Below are 14,981 nucleotides of genomic sequence, written 5' to 3' on the forward strand. Positions count from 1 at the left end.
TGTGCTGTGAGTGAATGGGTGTAGACGAGTGAATGGCGTTTAAAGCAGATTTGACTCGTCATCTAGAAAAGTGCTATATAAATACAAAACACTTACATGAGGTTGCTCCGATTTCTGACTACAAATGGAACACAACACATTCCATAATGATACCCCATGGTCCCGATGGGTAAAACAAAAAGGTTTTAATTGGTTTTCGACCCGTAGGAATGTGTTTAGTTAGCATTCACGCCCATGTCAAATTTGATATTTATCAGCTTCAGTTGGGATCAGCATTGGTAGGAACAAAAGATGTACAGTACATTTCTTCTTCGTTTTCTTTATTTTTGGCAGGTTGCAAATTCTTGGGTCATTCCTGGTGCAACGCATGGTTCAGGTTGCAACATTGGCACAAATCCAAAATGGCAACCACTGTAGCTCCTCTGTGTTTTGTTCTTTGTACTTCTCCAACATCTTTGTTTTACTTACTTTTTATCTTTAATTGATACAATTGAATAATGTGTTTTCAACTGAAAAGGGGTGGGGGTTTTGACGGAAAAACCGTTCATAAAGTTAAGCAATATTCAGCTTACTGCAGGGAATGAGTAATATTGAAAACCATTCAATTACGGCCTGTGACTGTGCTGTTTAACTGAAGTCGAGCAGAAAGAGAGAGAGAGAGAGAGATGTGCTGGAGCGATCAGCTGTTACTCCAATGGGAAATCATTCATAAATTTAAACAATTACTGCTGTGCAATTACTGTGTGTTTCTAAGTCCCATAATTAACCTGTATGAATCACTGAGTTTATTCCATGGCATCAGAAATAAGTGAACGTGAAGCAAATAGATACAGATAGCTGGGATGTTTTCATTTTAATTTCTTGTGATTGATTTTTCTGCAGTGATTCATACTCCATACTTTAAGAAACATCGTATGGTTTATGGTTATGGTCAACCTTTTGCTGGACTGTTTAATAATATGCTGTATTAAAATGGAGCCGTTTTAACCACATTTTAACACCCCATCTGTTTGACTTTGTTGAAAATAAAACTTCAGAAGATCATCTGGTACCAAACAAGTGGCTACGCTAAACCATCTCAGTAAAACTACAGCCAATCATGATAAAGTGTTGTTAGTGCTATGATCCAGCGCACCAAGGAACAATCAATATAATTGTCTAATAAAAACCAGATTGCTGACTTTTATTAATTGACAATTTCATTTCATTAATTCACTCAACCATCCACACCAAGTGACAGCACAAAATTATATATATAAAAAAAAAATGTTGTCATTAAATGAGGCCACTTCCTCAAGTCGTCCTCCCACTCAATAATTTTACACTGATGTGGAACGGACCTGCCATTTCCATTAGTTAACGGAAATGTTGCTCTGTTCACAGATTCAGTAAGTGAAGGAAATGAATACGGGAAGCAGGACCCTGTAGTTACCTCTGCATGGAAAATAAAAAAACAAAAGTAAATGGAAATAGATCTATTGGTCTCCACTTATTCCCAACACTAGCAGGCTGCTGCTTCACATGGGTATTTGCTCACTGTTGACATCTGTATTTTGCTGAAGTAGTTTTTTGCTTCAGCAGAATTAATTCATTTACAAACTTGTCAGTTTTAACTAAATATCTGTGCCTCCCTGTCTCTCTGCCTCACTGTGTGTATACTGCACATGGTCCATTAAAACTGACACATCTCCACAGACTCACGGCCTTACATGGAGAGAGCGAGCCAGAGAGCGAGACAAGCAGGACAGGTACAGACGCGAGACACTTGACCTTGCACAAGAGCTGTTGTTGTAGTGATCTCTTCACACACTTCTCAGTTGTGTGAAACAGCAAGAAGAAGGATGAATGTTTTGTCAGCCTGTACGAAATCAAAACTATAAAGGAATGTTGCAGCAGTAAAACAAGAACGTAGGCTGGATTTCACATTGAATGAGGAGAGATTTTCATGTCCTACCTACCTACAATTGTGGATCTTTGATGGTTGTGTTGACTTTCACAAATTATGTGAGTGAACACATAGAATGTGAATAAAAACGGACATTCTTTCAGTTGCTGTTAAGTACAAAGTTGTCACAACATACGTTTTTACGATTTATGACATGGCTGTGAGATCACCCCGGTGATTAGACGATAAGCACCACTCAACTCACCCCCCTAGTCAGGCACATCCAAATGAGAGAAGACCCTGAGTAGACTCGACTAGACTAGAATGGGGATAAAGTGTTTATACATATGAATTGATTTACAATTGTGCATACTGTAAGTGGACTACCTCTTAAATTATAAAAGTCATTTGTTGGGCATCTTTATATATAAACCCCCCCCCCCCCCACCTCCAAAAAGAAAAAAACAAAAACAAAAAAAACATCCAGTCTTCTATAAAGGAGCCCATAGCAGTGCAGAGCTTGGATTCAGTATTCATGGTTGAGCTGTTTCAATTCCTACTGTGAGCTAAACCACAGTGTTTATCGTGCTGATATTCTCTCTCTGTATATGAGAGCTCTGAATTCAAATTCCACTTTTATGTATTTTTAATGCTTACAAATGACAGTGAAGCATAGCCCTGCAAACGTCCACTAATGAGAGAGACAGGCAGACAGGGGGAGAGAGGGAGAGAGAGAGAGAGGGTCCTGTGAACCTTATATTTCACTTACATGAGCTGCAGCAGCTTTTTGACATAACATGCAATGGCCGTTTTACTCCTTAATCTCACACTCATCCTATTCTCACTCCAACCTCAACTGGATTTAAAGTCCTTGTGAAAAATGTGTAATTAACCATTGAGACAATTTTGTATGATTATGAAAAGTTATTTAGTTTATCAAATTTTGTCTAAAAATCATTAGAAAATGAACAGTTGTATGGTCTGAAATGGTGGAAGTATCAGCTTCACGATACACAAACATGATCCCTGAACAAAAACAACATCCACTTTTTCTTCTAATAAGAATAGGAATAATAATTTTTGGTAGGCTACACACCAAGAGATGTAGGCCCAGGCCTTTTGACCTGGTGGGGACTTGAACCAGCGACCCTCCAGTTACAAGCCAAGTTCCCTTTCCACTTGGTCACATGCTGCCCCAAATATAGCATAGAACAGGACAAAGATGATGTGCCATCACTGTTCAGCTGAAATCAATTATGCTAGGTAATAGCAGTGTGAATGCAGATCCCCTTGGCATTTAAGCAGTATCTCACTTTTTTCTATTTGAGAACCTACACATTCACCTTTAAGTTCTGGGAGTAGTAGGTGCCGCAATATTGAGAAATATTTTGTCATCATTTTTACCTGAGAGAGAAAATTACGTGGTGCCTGGGAAATGCAAATTCCAAGACTTCCAACTGACTTGCACAAGATTCCAAGGACAATCCTTTGGCCAGATGCAGATTGTGCTGCAAATCAATAAAAGTGAACGCCATGGGTGAACTTCAACCTGTCCTCCAACTGAAGCGTACATATAGGTCGTTTTTTCAACCACTGAAAACGTACATATAGGTCGTTTTCTGAAAATGTGACTGTGGGTCGTTTTTTTAAAACCCTGAATGCGACGTAAAGGTATGTTTTTACTAGTATTTTCCAACTCGAATATGCACAGATGTTACTGAGGGTAGGGTTAGGGCAAAAAAGACATGGTTAGGCAGTAAAAATTAAAGAGGTGGCATAGTTAGGAATCGAACCATTGTCGACCTCGCTCAGGCGCAGTGCTCTTGCCACTGAGCTGACTGCCAGTGCTGACATCAGCGAAGCTACTAGATACCGTCTCTAAGGCGGACGTGGTTGCTGTTATGTATACAACCGCTAGGGGCGGTGGTTTTGAAAATGTAAATAGGTCGTAATTCCTGCATACGACCTATATGTAGGTTTCATTGGAGGACAGTCTCATGAACTTACAAGTTGCCCTCCCATCTTAAGCTGTGTCAGCATATTCAGTGTCATTGAATTTGAGGGAACAAGTCCTGGAAAAAGAACTGAATCGTGAAAATGTTCATCTGTGGTGGTCTTGTGTAGATGCAGAATAAAAGACATGCGCCACAATCTTACCCTGCGACCATCTCATTCACTCTGTCTCAATCTCAAACCTTGATCTGACCCGACAAAAGAAGGTAATAAAGAGGTAACAAATACACACAGACACACACACACACACACACTGAACTTACAGTCAAGGATTCATGGCCAAAAAGCTCTTTCCTGTAATTATTCCCTGGAATTCAAGTCAGCAGACATATGCTCAGTGTGTGTGTGTGTGTACTTGTATTTGTTACCTTTTAAGGACCTTTTATTCATATAGACTGACCTTGTCAGGACCAGTAGTCCTCATGGAGATCAAAATCTGGTCCTAATGAGGCAGAACTTCATTTCTGATGAGCTGATGTGTGTTGCCATAGTACATTGAAGGAAGGGGTGAGGGTAAAGTTTGGTGTGGAAGGTTTGGATGTTATGTTAAAACCAGACTAAACATTAACAGTTCATTAAAATACACAGTTCTAATGAGTGAACTTGATTGACCGAGTGACAGCAATGTCACAATGTCCTTGTCCATGTGATTGTACAGTTCCTATGCTAAAAACAATACATATATTGTTAAAAAATATGCACAGTTCAGTTCATCTCAGTGACTTTGTTTGCAAAATTAAATATTGTCCAACTCTTCATACTGTCTTGCTACACTCTGTGCGTCACGATACTTTCATTGGAGATGGATCCCCACTGACAATGCCTGTGGTTTTTCTCGGCTCAGCCTCTGGTTGAACTCAAGTTTTTCCTTGCACTCTCTCCTGCTCCCTCTTATCGTCTCTACATTCGGGAAACTGATTCGGAGAAGCTGGAGATAAGCAGCTGTCTTGCATCACTGTGCGGTTCAGGGAATTGCAAGAGCCTGTAATCACACATAGAAGAATTTGAATATGTAGAATCTCTTATGTCTGCACTAACTCTCTCTCCCCTATTGCTTGGCCACAGGCTGCCCCAAATACTGTTCCCATATTGGGAATTGAACATGGGCTGTCTGGGTGAATAACCAGCAACCACTAGACCATAAGGGAACACTGAGAACAGCTCAGAAGTCTGAGACAGAAGTCTGTCTCCTCTATCCAGGACATCTTAATGGTTTTACATTTACATTTTTTACATTTTAAATGTCTGTGCTTTGACCACTCAAAGCTGCTTTACACGATGGTTTTGCCATCCACCCATTCACACAGCACATCTACAGTATGAGCAGTGAATCATACCCACAACCTTCTACTTCAGTGACAACTACAACTACAGTGGAAACACAGTATGCATGTTTTATATATCAAACTTCAAATAAAGGGGTAGCTGAGTTTGGTTTTTTTTCTAATGGTGAAACAAAGCAGCAAAAAATATGCTTAAGATATACAATGAAGCAGATGTAGATCCCAACCCCCGAAATGTCACTTTAAAGTTCTCAATCAGTCAGTGAAAGAGAAACTACGAAAAAGGAAGTGCATGTTATTTAAAACATACACATCTTGTAATTGTAAATTTGTTTGGAGACCTACAAAATATCTCCTCCAACCCATCTGTGGGTCCCAGTCCAGTTTTTGGGAACCACTGTGTGAAACTATTGTTACACTTATATACTTTATACTTTAAAGTGGGTGAATGGCAATCAGACGCAGTATTTGATCTGACTTTGATTAATTGTAGGTTGAACTTGTTTTATGTCACACAAATATATAATATATAACATATAAATGTATAATTTTGTGAATTTCCTGCCATCTTACAGTCATGCAACGTTTGAGACAATCCAAGTATTGTCTAAATATCATCTAATGCTACTTTCTTTCTTAACATACAGTGTTGGGTTTTGGTTTGTAAATTTTTATTTTTTTAAAGAACATAAATTGCGCAGCACCTTCTAAGTTTGCCATGTCATACAGTTTAATAAAGCCTTTTACGTCTTTAATTGCACTTCAACATTCATCCTGCGTTCCATTTATATCGGAAATCGGGACTGGGAGTAATGTTAACCCCCATGTTCAATGCGTTCCAGTTGAGAAGTTGGAAATGCACCTCGGACTAGACATTGTTAGCAATAGCACTTGATAACGATGCTCATGACTAGCAACAACTAAAAAAATCAATGGTACTATGTGTATGACATGTATGATTTACTGTGAAACATAGACAGTAAAATTAACAGTAAAATAGCAGTGTTAATATAGTGGCAGTCATTTTGGAATCCTGAACCAAGGGTATGTGAGGTTCCTCCAAGTTTCCAAGTTAAAAAGCTGAGGTCTGATCTCAGAAATTCCAACGAGAAATGGAATGCAGCATAGTTTCCACAGTTTGGTACTTAAACTGCACTATAGTTTGAATTGCCTTTGGGTTGGTTTCATTCCTTTGCAAGTTTTAACTGGTGCAAATGACCATTCCTCTGGAGAAGTGACCATCTGTCCCATTGAATGTAGCAGCAATATCAAGCCAGGACTAAAGCTGATTAACATGGAGCACAGGGTTGCTCCTCTCCTCTCTCCTCTCACATTCCATTACCCCCCCTTACATGTTAACATTCTGAAACTCTTTAACTTTCTGTCATTGTCTGCCAGATTTTGAGAAACATCCAGGATTAAAGGTCACTGTCTTTTAAAATAGTGAGAATGATGTGATACTCTTCATACCTAATAAGCATCACATCATTGTTGTTCAGTAGCTCTCTAAATATATATATATATGTCTCAATGATCTATTGTCAGATTTTAAATTTAAGTTTAATGGCAAAACTTTATTTTTTGGTTAGTATTTTCTTTGGTCATGAACTATGTCAGTTAAATCCTTAACTTATAACCTGTCTTAAATATGTGGAGGTTGAACTACATGACACTGTAGTGTTTCTTAAGCCTTTCATCTTAACAACACAGCTAACAGATTCTCTCTCTTTTTTTTTACATGTACTCTACAACTGAATGACAACTTCTCACCAGGTAAGACATACATTTGCATGTATTTGAGTGTTTCCTGTTTTGTTTTGTAGCAAAGACTTGTTCTTGTACTGCTCTCAGTGCCACGACCTACTGCATACTCAAGTTTCTTTGTGCCAATTCTGCATCTATTGTTTTCTTTTTTTTAAGTCAAGTCACGTTTTATTGGGAGTTTGTAGCAGCAGGGTAAAGCTGCTCCACTCGTGTGTGTGTGTGTGTGTGTGTCTGTTGAATGGTTGTGACATTTGACAAGAAAGTGCAGTGTTGCCAACTTGGCAACTTTGTCACTAAATTTAGTGACTAGTGACAAATATAGCAACGTTCTGGCCAAACCGTAGCTACTCTTCAAGGAGGAAAGTCGCTACATCTGCCACACGAGTAAACTATGCTAATTAGCATATGGTGTGTTCTGCTGACATCTAGCTACATTTCAAGCTGGCTTTAGCTACTAGTTGACCACATTGACAAGGATAAACCTTTGTAGCTTTCCCACGTACAGTATCTTTCAACATTCTCTTTGTCAGCAGCTTGCTCAGTCGTCACAGAAGTGTCAATGATCACATGCCGGGCCATTGTTATGCTGGAAGTGTTTTTGTCCATATTGGCTTTTAAAGTTGAGTTTGAACTCATGCTTGCTGTGAATTCGTGTTGATCGTGAAGGTTGAATGGTTCTCTCACAACGAACACCGCACAAATGTCTTGTGAGATTAGATTACACAAAGCGTCAATTCAAGGATAGAAATTGTTGGGACGTTTGTATCACTCAAACTGGACAAATCATGTAAAAGAAGCTAAAAGTTGCTTCCATCAAAATATCAGCACTTGGACTACCATTTTTAAAAGATGTGTGTGTGAGGCTATCTATAGTCTTACTACTACATTTTCATAAAACGGGATTTTTAAACAAAAAATATGCATCTATATCAGCGCACCCTAGAAACGGTTTATCTGTAGTATGTGTAGCTGTTGCTACTCAAAAACCAGATAAAAAACCCTAACTCTAACCCTTATTCATATAAGTGCATTACAATATATACAACCACAAGAGGACAATGACAAATATAAGTGCATCAAATACAAGCCCAAGAGAGAGGTGGGATTATGACATCATCATTTTCTCAAATTAGCAAATTGGTTGTCCACATGAAAGCACAAGGAACCTTTTCTTCATTTTCAGTGCCAAAACAATGTGGATAAAATGTAGATACCATAAAAAACCTTGTTTGATTCGTAGCATATATTCTGATTTTCTGATTTCAGATAGCAGGTGTTTTCAGAAAATCATTAGTGTTTAAAGTGTGTTTAAATCCTGCTGCATTCAATCTTTTAGTCATGAGATTCAAAATGCTTATTTGCCATTTGTGCACAAACAGACAATCTGGGAACATAGGAAAACATAGTTAGCATTAGCAATAGCCCCAGGCGAGATTTGGGGGTTGTGTTTACTTGTGATCCTTGTGTAAATAACCTGGGTACAATACAAATGATACAAGAACCAAACTCAAGTAAATAACACAATGCAAAAATTGGCTGTATGTTTGGTGTGAACACATTATTAGAAACATTTCTTTCCATATTTTGAAGATACTGAATTACATATGTCATTGTGCTACCACTGTATAGTCTGGAATAGTCAGTTTTCCATAGTAAACAGTCATACTGTATGGCATTTGAATCTTGTATTTATGTATTCACATCACAGCAGTTCACAAATCAGTGAGACATAAATGTGCTTTATTTCTCCACAAAGATATGATTACAGATGCATTAAAGGGAATAGAGAATGAGCAGGCCCACTTCAGGCATGCTGCAGGGAGTTTCTGTGGCTCTGCATTACCACACTGTGTGAGCTTGTCAGGTGGCTCCAGTCAAATTGATCTTCTACAACACATGAGTGTGTTTATACTGAACCTGAAAGTCTGGCTATCTCTCACTTAGCTCAGTGTGAGAGAAGAGAGTGAAGTATTTAAACCAAAAGCATACAAGGATGTGTCATTGTTTGTTTCCTTTGTTGTTTGGCCATTTCCCTCCATGCTGAAAGCCTTTGGCAGGAAGATTACATGTGTTATGAAGAGAAAGAGTTGGAGTGAGAGTCACTTGCCCTCATTTTGTCATTCTAATAATAACTGTGATTTCTATCCTCTTTTATGATACAGGTCTCTTAGGTATTGTGTTGAGTGTGGTGTGTGTGTGTGGTTCACAGGTGTTTGCTGAGTATCTGAAGCCAGCTCTCTATCAAACAAAACTTTTTTTCTCTTATCCTTTTAAATCTGGGAATGAGAAGCTAACAAGTGTTATCTTCCTCTGGTGGTTGTGCTGGCATCGTGTCAGTGGGTGTGAATGATGAAGTGCTACATATAGATGCTGAATGTGCTGATGTCTGAATGTAGGCTTTGAATCGGTGAATGACACAAATGTAGTGTAGAGTGATCATCTGAATTAAAAACATTAAGCATTGTATAAATTCATGTACAGTGTACGTAGGAAAACACATGGTATTTGGTATTGGTATATTTTGGATGGAAAAAATGTTGCGTGCTCTTGTCAAGTATGTGTAAAAAACTTGTAATTTCTGAGGTCAAGGAATACAGATTTGCAACTTACTATGTCATATTTGTTTCACAGTAAATCAGTCATACACATAGTACTGGCTATTTTTTACCTTGAGACATGATTTACAATGTTTGTGTTGCAAAAAGTACCATGTAGAGCATTGTTTTTGACTGGCAGCAAATTTTGTTATAATTTTAGTTATAGTCTTATGACTAAACCATCTAGTTTTAGTCACATTTTAGTCATCTGAGATGTCAAGTTTTAGTCAACCAAATATAATCTAATGGGTTTGTTTTATTAATTAAAGGTTTCTCTTTCATCCTATTGATTAATTATTATATGTTATTAAGGTTGGAATTTGCAACACATACTGTATAACTGTTTTGATACAAAACATTTTTATTTCTCTTAATAATCCAATCAATTACAATTTCTCTTTTGGTTACAGACAGTCACACTTTTCACTTGGATTTATTATCTTCATCATGTCAATTGGTATTTTTATTTAAAATCCAAAATTAGCAGCGTTGGTGGTTTGTTGGTGGTAGCTGAGCTGATAAAATAGTGTTAGTGTGTGCACTTTACCAAACCATTGCATAGATTTCTGAATGACTCGCCTCGAAATGTCGCTTCAGGTTCATTGTGTGTTTTCCTGTAAGTTTGGCTCTGCATGGCTTACAAAAGGTTTTGTCTTCCCTAACATTGTATGTGAAATTCAACCATATGTCCTCTATTCTCTTTCTTCCTAGCGCCATTATTTCTGCCGCTTTCCTTGTGTGTCCTCCTTCGTGTTGACATCAGTGTAGATTAACCTAACCTCCGTACTTCACAAAGAGATGAGTCTGATATATCATCATGAATATCGTTGCTGTAATATTATGGTGGACTAGCATATCATTTTGAGCTCATTTTGCCCACCCCTAGTGAACTGTTGTTGTTTTTTTTCCCTTGACCGGCTCCGTCTTGACCAGACTAGACCTTCATCGGCCCCCAGGTCATTTAGATTTGACCCCCTTGACCCCCCTCATCTTCTCCCTGTTCCCCTCTCATCTGGTTCAGTGAATGCACTGAACAAACTGACAGGAAGACATACTGATGAGGATGATTTAATGTAAGCAAAAGAGCCAACTAGAGTATGGTGTGTGTGGTTACCGTGGAGACAACCGTACCCTTAAACCAGACATTATACTGTATAAGCCTTCATATGATCCCCACTAATAGTGTTATTTATATATATATACTGTTATAAATATATATATACTGTTATAAATATATATATATATATACATATATATAAATATACTGCATATACTCTGTGAGTGAAAGGTTTGTGGTTTCTGACTTAACATACAGTGTTGGGTTTTGGATGCTCTGGAGATGGGACTTTGGTGACACCTGGAGCGCGTTGGATGGAGTCAGATACTGTTTATATCTAATATGACTTGGGCACACCTTGTGACAGATGTGCAGATATTTGCAAGTGTAGTGTAAGCAGGACTGCTACAGGGCACATATATTATAGCTGTGCCTCTTTATATTACATTGGATGCATCAAGCATGCAGCTTAATTGGCACATGTCCCCACCCACAGTTTGTGGTGAGAGAGTGTAGTGACTCCTGTCTGGACTTGACAGAACCTGTCTGTGTCTCCACATGAGGGTCGTGGGGGGAGCTGGAACCAATCCCAGCTGACATAGCAGAAATCCCAGCAGAAAAAAAACGGAGCACCGCTGCAGCCCTATGTTCACAGCATCTGCTAAATTCTATCATTTAAATACTCTTGGTAACCTCTGCACTGACTGTGAGGGTTCTCACGGTTCCTTGAAAATGTGTGAATTAGAAATGTTTTTCAAGACAGGTCATTGAAAGTGCTTACATTTTGTGCAAGCATGAAGTTAAGTTGATATTTATGGAAATGTCTCCCTACTGTTTCATACATTGCTTGATGTACATAGGCTAGGCCTATGCAGAACAAACCTCGAGTTGTAATCGCTAGAGGTGTTAGGGCACTGTACACTGTCTCTCTCCGCAGTTGACGTGAGATTCAGGTAACGTTAAGCAAGAGAGAGCAAATTACGTGATGTCTGGGAAATGCAAATTCCAAGATCTCTGGCTCACCAAAGACAATTACAAAGATTGACTTGCCCAAGATCCCAAGGACAATCATTTGCTGCAAATCAATAAAAATGGACACCACCGGGCAAAGCAGCGCTTACAAGTTGCCCTACAATTTTAAGCTGTGTCAGCACATTCGGTCTTTGAATTTGAGGAAATTGTTCAAAAATATATTTGACTTTGACCAAGGTGTGGGATCCTGGACTGTAGAATGTCTCTGCATCTGACAGCTTACCATGAATAGCCAGACTGGCTAATTGAAAACCAGGAAGAGAGTGTGCATATAGTCAAATATGATATGAAGGACAGCACATTTGTGTTCTTGTGTTCAGTATAGCTGCAATATGCTTTCCCCATGCAGTGTTTAAATTGTTTGGCAGATTGTTGCCAGACATTCGTCTGAAAGTGTTTTCAAGTTCAACCAGCCTGAACTCAATTCCAGAAAGTGTCCTTAAATTTCCAGACATTCATTTGACCCTTCTCACTGTGTCTGTATCATCTTGTGATTGTAACTAGAGTTACATTTGGAACATCAGTCAGTTCAGCTGCTTCCACTGCACTCAAGCAAAATCAGCTATCCCGGATTGACTCTATGGCAACCGGTGTGTCTGTGATTATAAGAGGGAAACATGTTTATGTTGCTTCTTCCTTCTGAGGACCATTTAACAGCAGTCACAGGCTAATTAAGTTCACTGAAACAGCCATTGGTGTCTCCCTGGACAAAATCCTCCACTGCCTAAGGCATTGATTTACTCTCAGATTACAGCTGCATATCCTGGTTCAAACCTCAGCTGGGAACACTCCAGTGCTGATTTGGTATGGCCTGCAGAGATTCTTTCATCCTAAAAAGCCGTCATCTGTTGGAGTCACAAATGTTTCCTGTTCCCACACCCTGCTGTCACAGACACTAATCAACCTTCTAGTATAATATTAATGTGACTGGTTTTCTCTGACATCAGTCATATTGTATATATGTTTATATCTAGGGTAACAAAAAGCAACATTTATATCACAGTATAATATTATCATGATTTTGTACTAAACTGAGTATTTTCAAAATCATATATTGCGATATACTCACACAAAAGCAATAGTGAGAGTGAGCACCCCGACACTGGATAGAAACTTCATCTGATGTTTTCATGCTAAGCCACAAAAAGTTTGATATTATTTGTCACATCAGTTAAAAAGGTTATATGCAAAAAAATGTAATACTTGTTGTCCTAAAAGCAATATAATATCACCACAAAAGGTACCGCAATACTTTACTGTATTGATTTTTCCCCCCACCCGTACTACTCACTTCCTAAAAGATGTATAATTTTACTTTAATAATTTTTATATAACAAAATAAGAAAAGCTTTATACCTTTTCTGATTAGAAACAAAAATGCATAAAGTACTCTCTATTCTCTCACTCCAAAATGCATCGAGAAAATCAAAGTCTTTGGCTCATGTGGACATGGGAGCTGCTGGTCTACTGCTGACTCACATAGGTAAATCTAAAAAACAGTATTCTAAACACTAATCACCAGTTATTATTTTTTGCCTCTTACACATTTAATCTCATTTTAACTTACTGATGGTGGCTAGCCTGGCTAAAGCTATCTCAATTGAGATGAAGTCTGGAAAGGATGTAGTCATTTCCCACTTGCAAGAGGCGTGACCAGTGGACAAAATGCCTCTGTATGCAATTGGATAGACTTACAACCAATCAGACCAATGATCTGGATGACATATGCAGAGCGACAAAAACACATATCAACAAGCGTGCTTGTTGTAGCTTTCTAGGAGTGATGACTATGGCATCTAACAACTTTTACGTGTGGGCTCCAAAGAGCAAGTCACTTAAAATGGAAGCAACAACTGAATGGAAAGACAGTTGCTCTCGAGACATCGCTTCTCTGTGTCTGCAGAGAGCAATGAAATCGCTGTTCTCTGTTGTCATCACATTAAGCCCACCTGTAGCGTGCCAGGGGTTTGTGATTGGCCGAAATGGCATCCCGTGTGAAGCAAACTTCAGTTTTTCAGTTGCAAAAGTCTGTGATGTAATGACAAGATAAAACAGGGATCATATTCTTAAGATATAGTAGACTTAAACAGAAATTTTGTAAGCTTGTGGCTAAAATCTGGTTAAAATCAAATCAAACAAGAAAAATCAACCAGTCTCATTATTCTGAGAACAAGAAGATTAACTTTTAATCTGTGTTGTTATTTGAGTCTTGCACCAGTGAAGAGGAGTCAAATGTTCCTCTTACTGAGCATAAATTGCCCACAATGACTCTGCACATATTAATTTATTTGCAGGAAAATTAAATTCATGAATTCATGAAACAATAATCATCATTATTGACTTTTCCATTTGTGGCCAGGTGGGTTTATATCATTCCTTTTACTGGCAGCTGGAGGAATGGCTCGTCTTCCATTCCAAAACATTTCTGGAGGCTTTCAAATGTTCTCCTCTGAACACAAAGGCACTCTGTACGACCCTAGAATTGGAGCTGGAGTCTGGATGTGTGTGCGTGTCATGTGGGAGTGTTCTCAGTGATGTAAGCCTCATAGAAGATGCTTTTTTGTGTGTCACGAATGTGTTTTTAAATTCTCCATCTGGACTGCTGCATGTCAGGGGTGTAACGAAAGACATTTTTGGACCATGTTCTGTTTGTCTTTTGGTTCCTAATGTCAAGATAAGATGGTATAATGATACAGAAGGAAACAAGAGAAAGAGGGAAGAGAAGGGAGAATGTAAACACAGAAGGGAAGCTGGGAAAAGGAATCAAAACAGTCAAGGGTGTAACCTGATGCACTCTGAGAATAATGAATACAAGGTTATTAGAGCAGAAAGCTGTTTGGTGAAGAAAGAAACATATTTTCAAAAATGTTTTCAAGGCCAAAATTAAAGTGTCATTTGTGAAGGTACAATCTTACTCATCTTTGGTAATGTAGATATCTAATTTTGTGAATTTTGTGAAAGTATCCTTTCCACATTTCAAACTACTCAGCTTCCTGTGAGGGAGGAACTACTGTCAGCTCTGGCTGACTTCTAATAATATGTGTTTCAAGAACAATCTATATCCACACAAAACCCGCTGTAGTACATATGCCAGGCCTGTATGTGACCAGAGGGACTAAGGAATGAAAACAAAAGCCAGACCAAACAATGTCAAAACAAAAGAGGAAGATGACAACAGTGGAAATAGTGACAATGAGAGAGAGAGGTGGGATTATGACATCATCATTTTCCCAAAGTAGTGTATTATTATCTACAAAACGCAAGGTGGCATTTTCAGAACTTTCTATAAAAGTGTTTCAGTGCTTCCAAATCGCCTTTTCCATGTAGATCAATAGCCGGTATGATAAATA

The 14,981-nt window shown here is 38.5% G+C and overlaps 1 protein-coding gene across 13 annotated transcripts in view; it reads left to right on the forward strand.

Moving 5' to 3' along the window:
- LOC131457267 (pleckstrin homology domain-containing family A member 5-like) overlaps nucleotides 1-14,981 on the forward strand; it is a 190,770-nt gene that overhangs the window by 49,509 nt on the left and 126,280 nt on the right. Inside the window, exon 4 of one of the 13 annotated variants that reach the window (XM_058626225.1) lies at nucleotides 6,955-7,854. The exons of the other annotated variants lie outside the window; for them this stretch is intronic. Coding sequence (XP_058482208.1) covers nucleotides 6,955-6,958 — 4 coding nt within the window. The 3' untranslated portion in view covers nucleotides 6,959-7,854. Of the gene's footprint in view, nucleotides 1-6,954; nucleotides 7,855-14,981 lie in introns of those variants that run through there. 13 annotated transcript variants of the gene reach the window in all.

Source organism: Solea solea, chromosome 3 (assembly GCF_958295425.1).
Source record: "Solea solea chromosome 3, fSolSol10.1, whole genome shotgun sequence".
NCBI lineage: Eukaryota > Metazoa > Chordata > Actinopteri > Pleuronectiformes > Soleidae > Solea > Solea solea.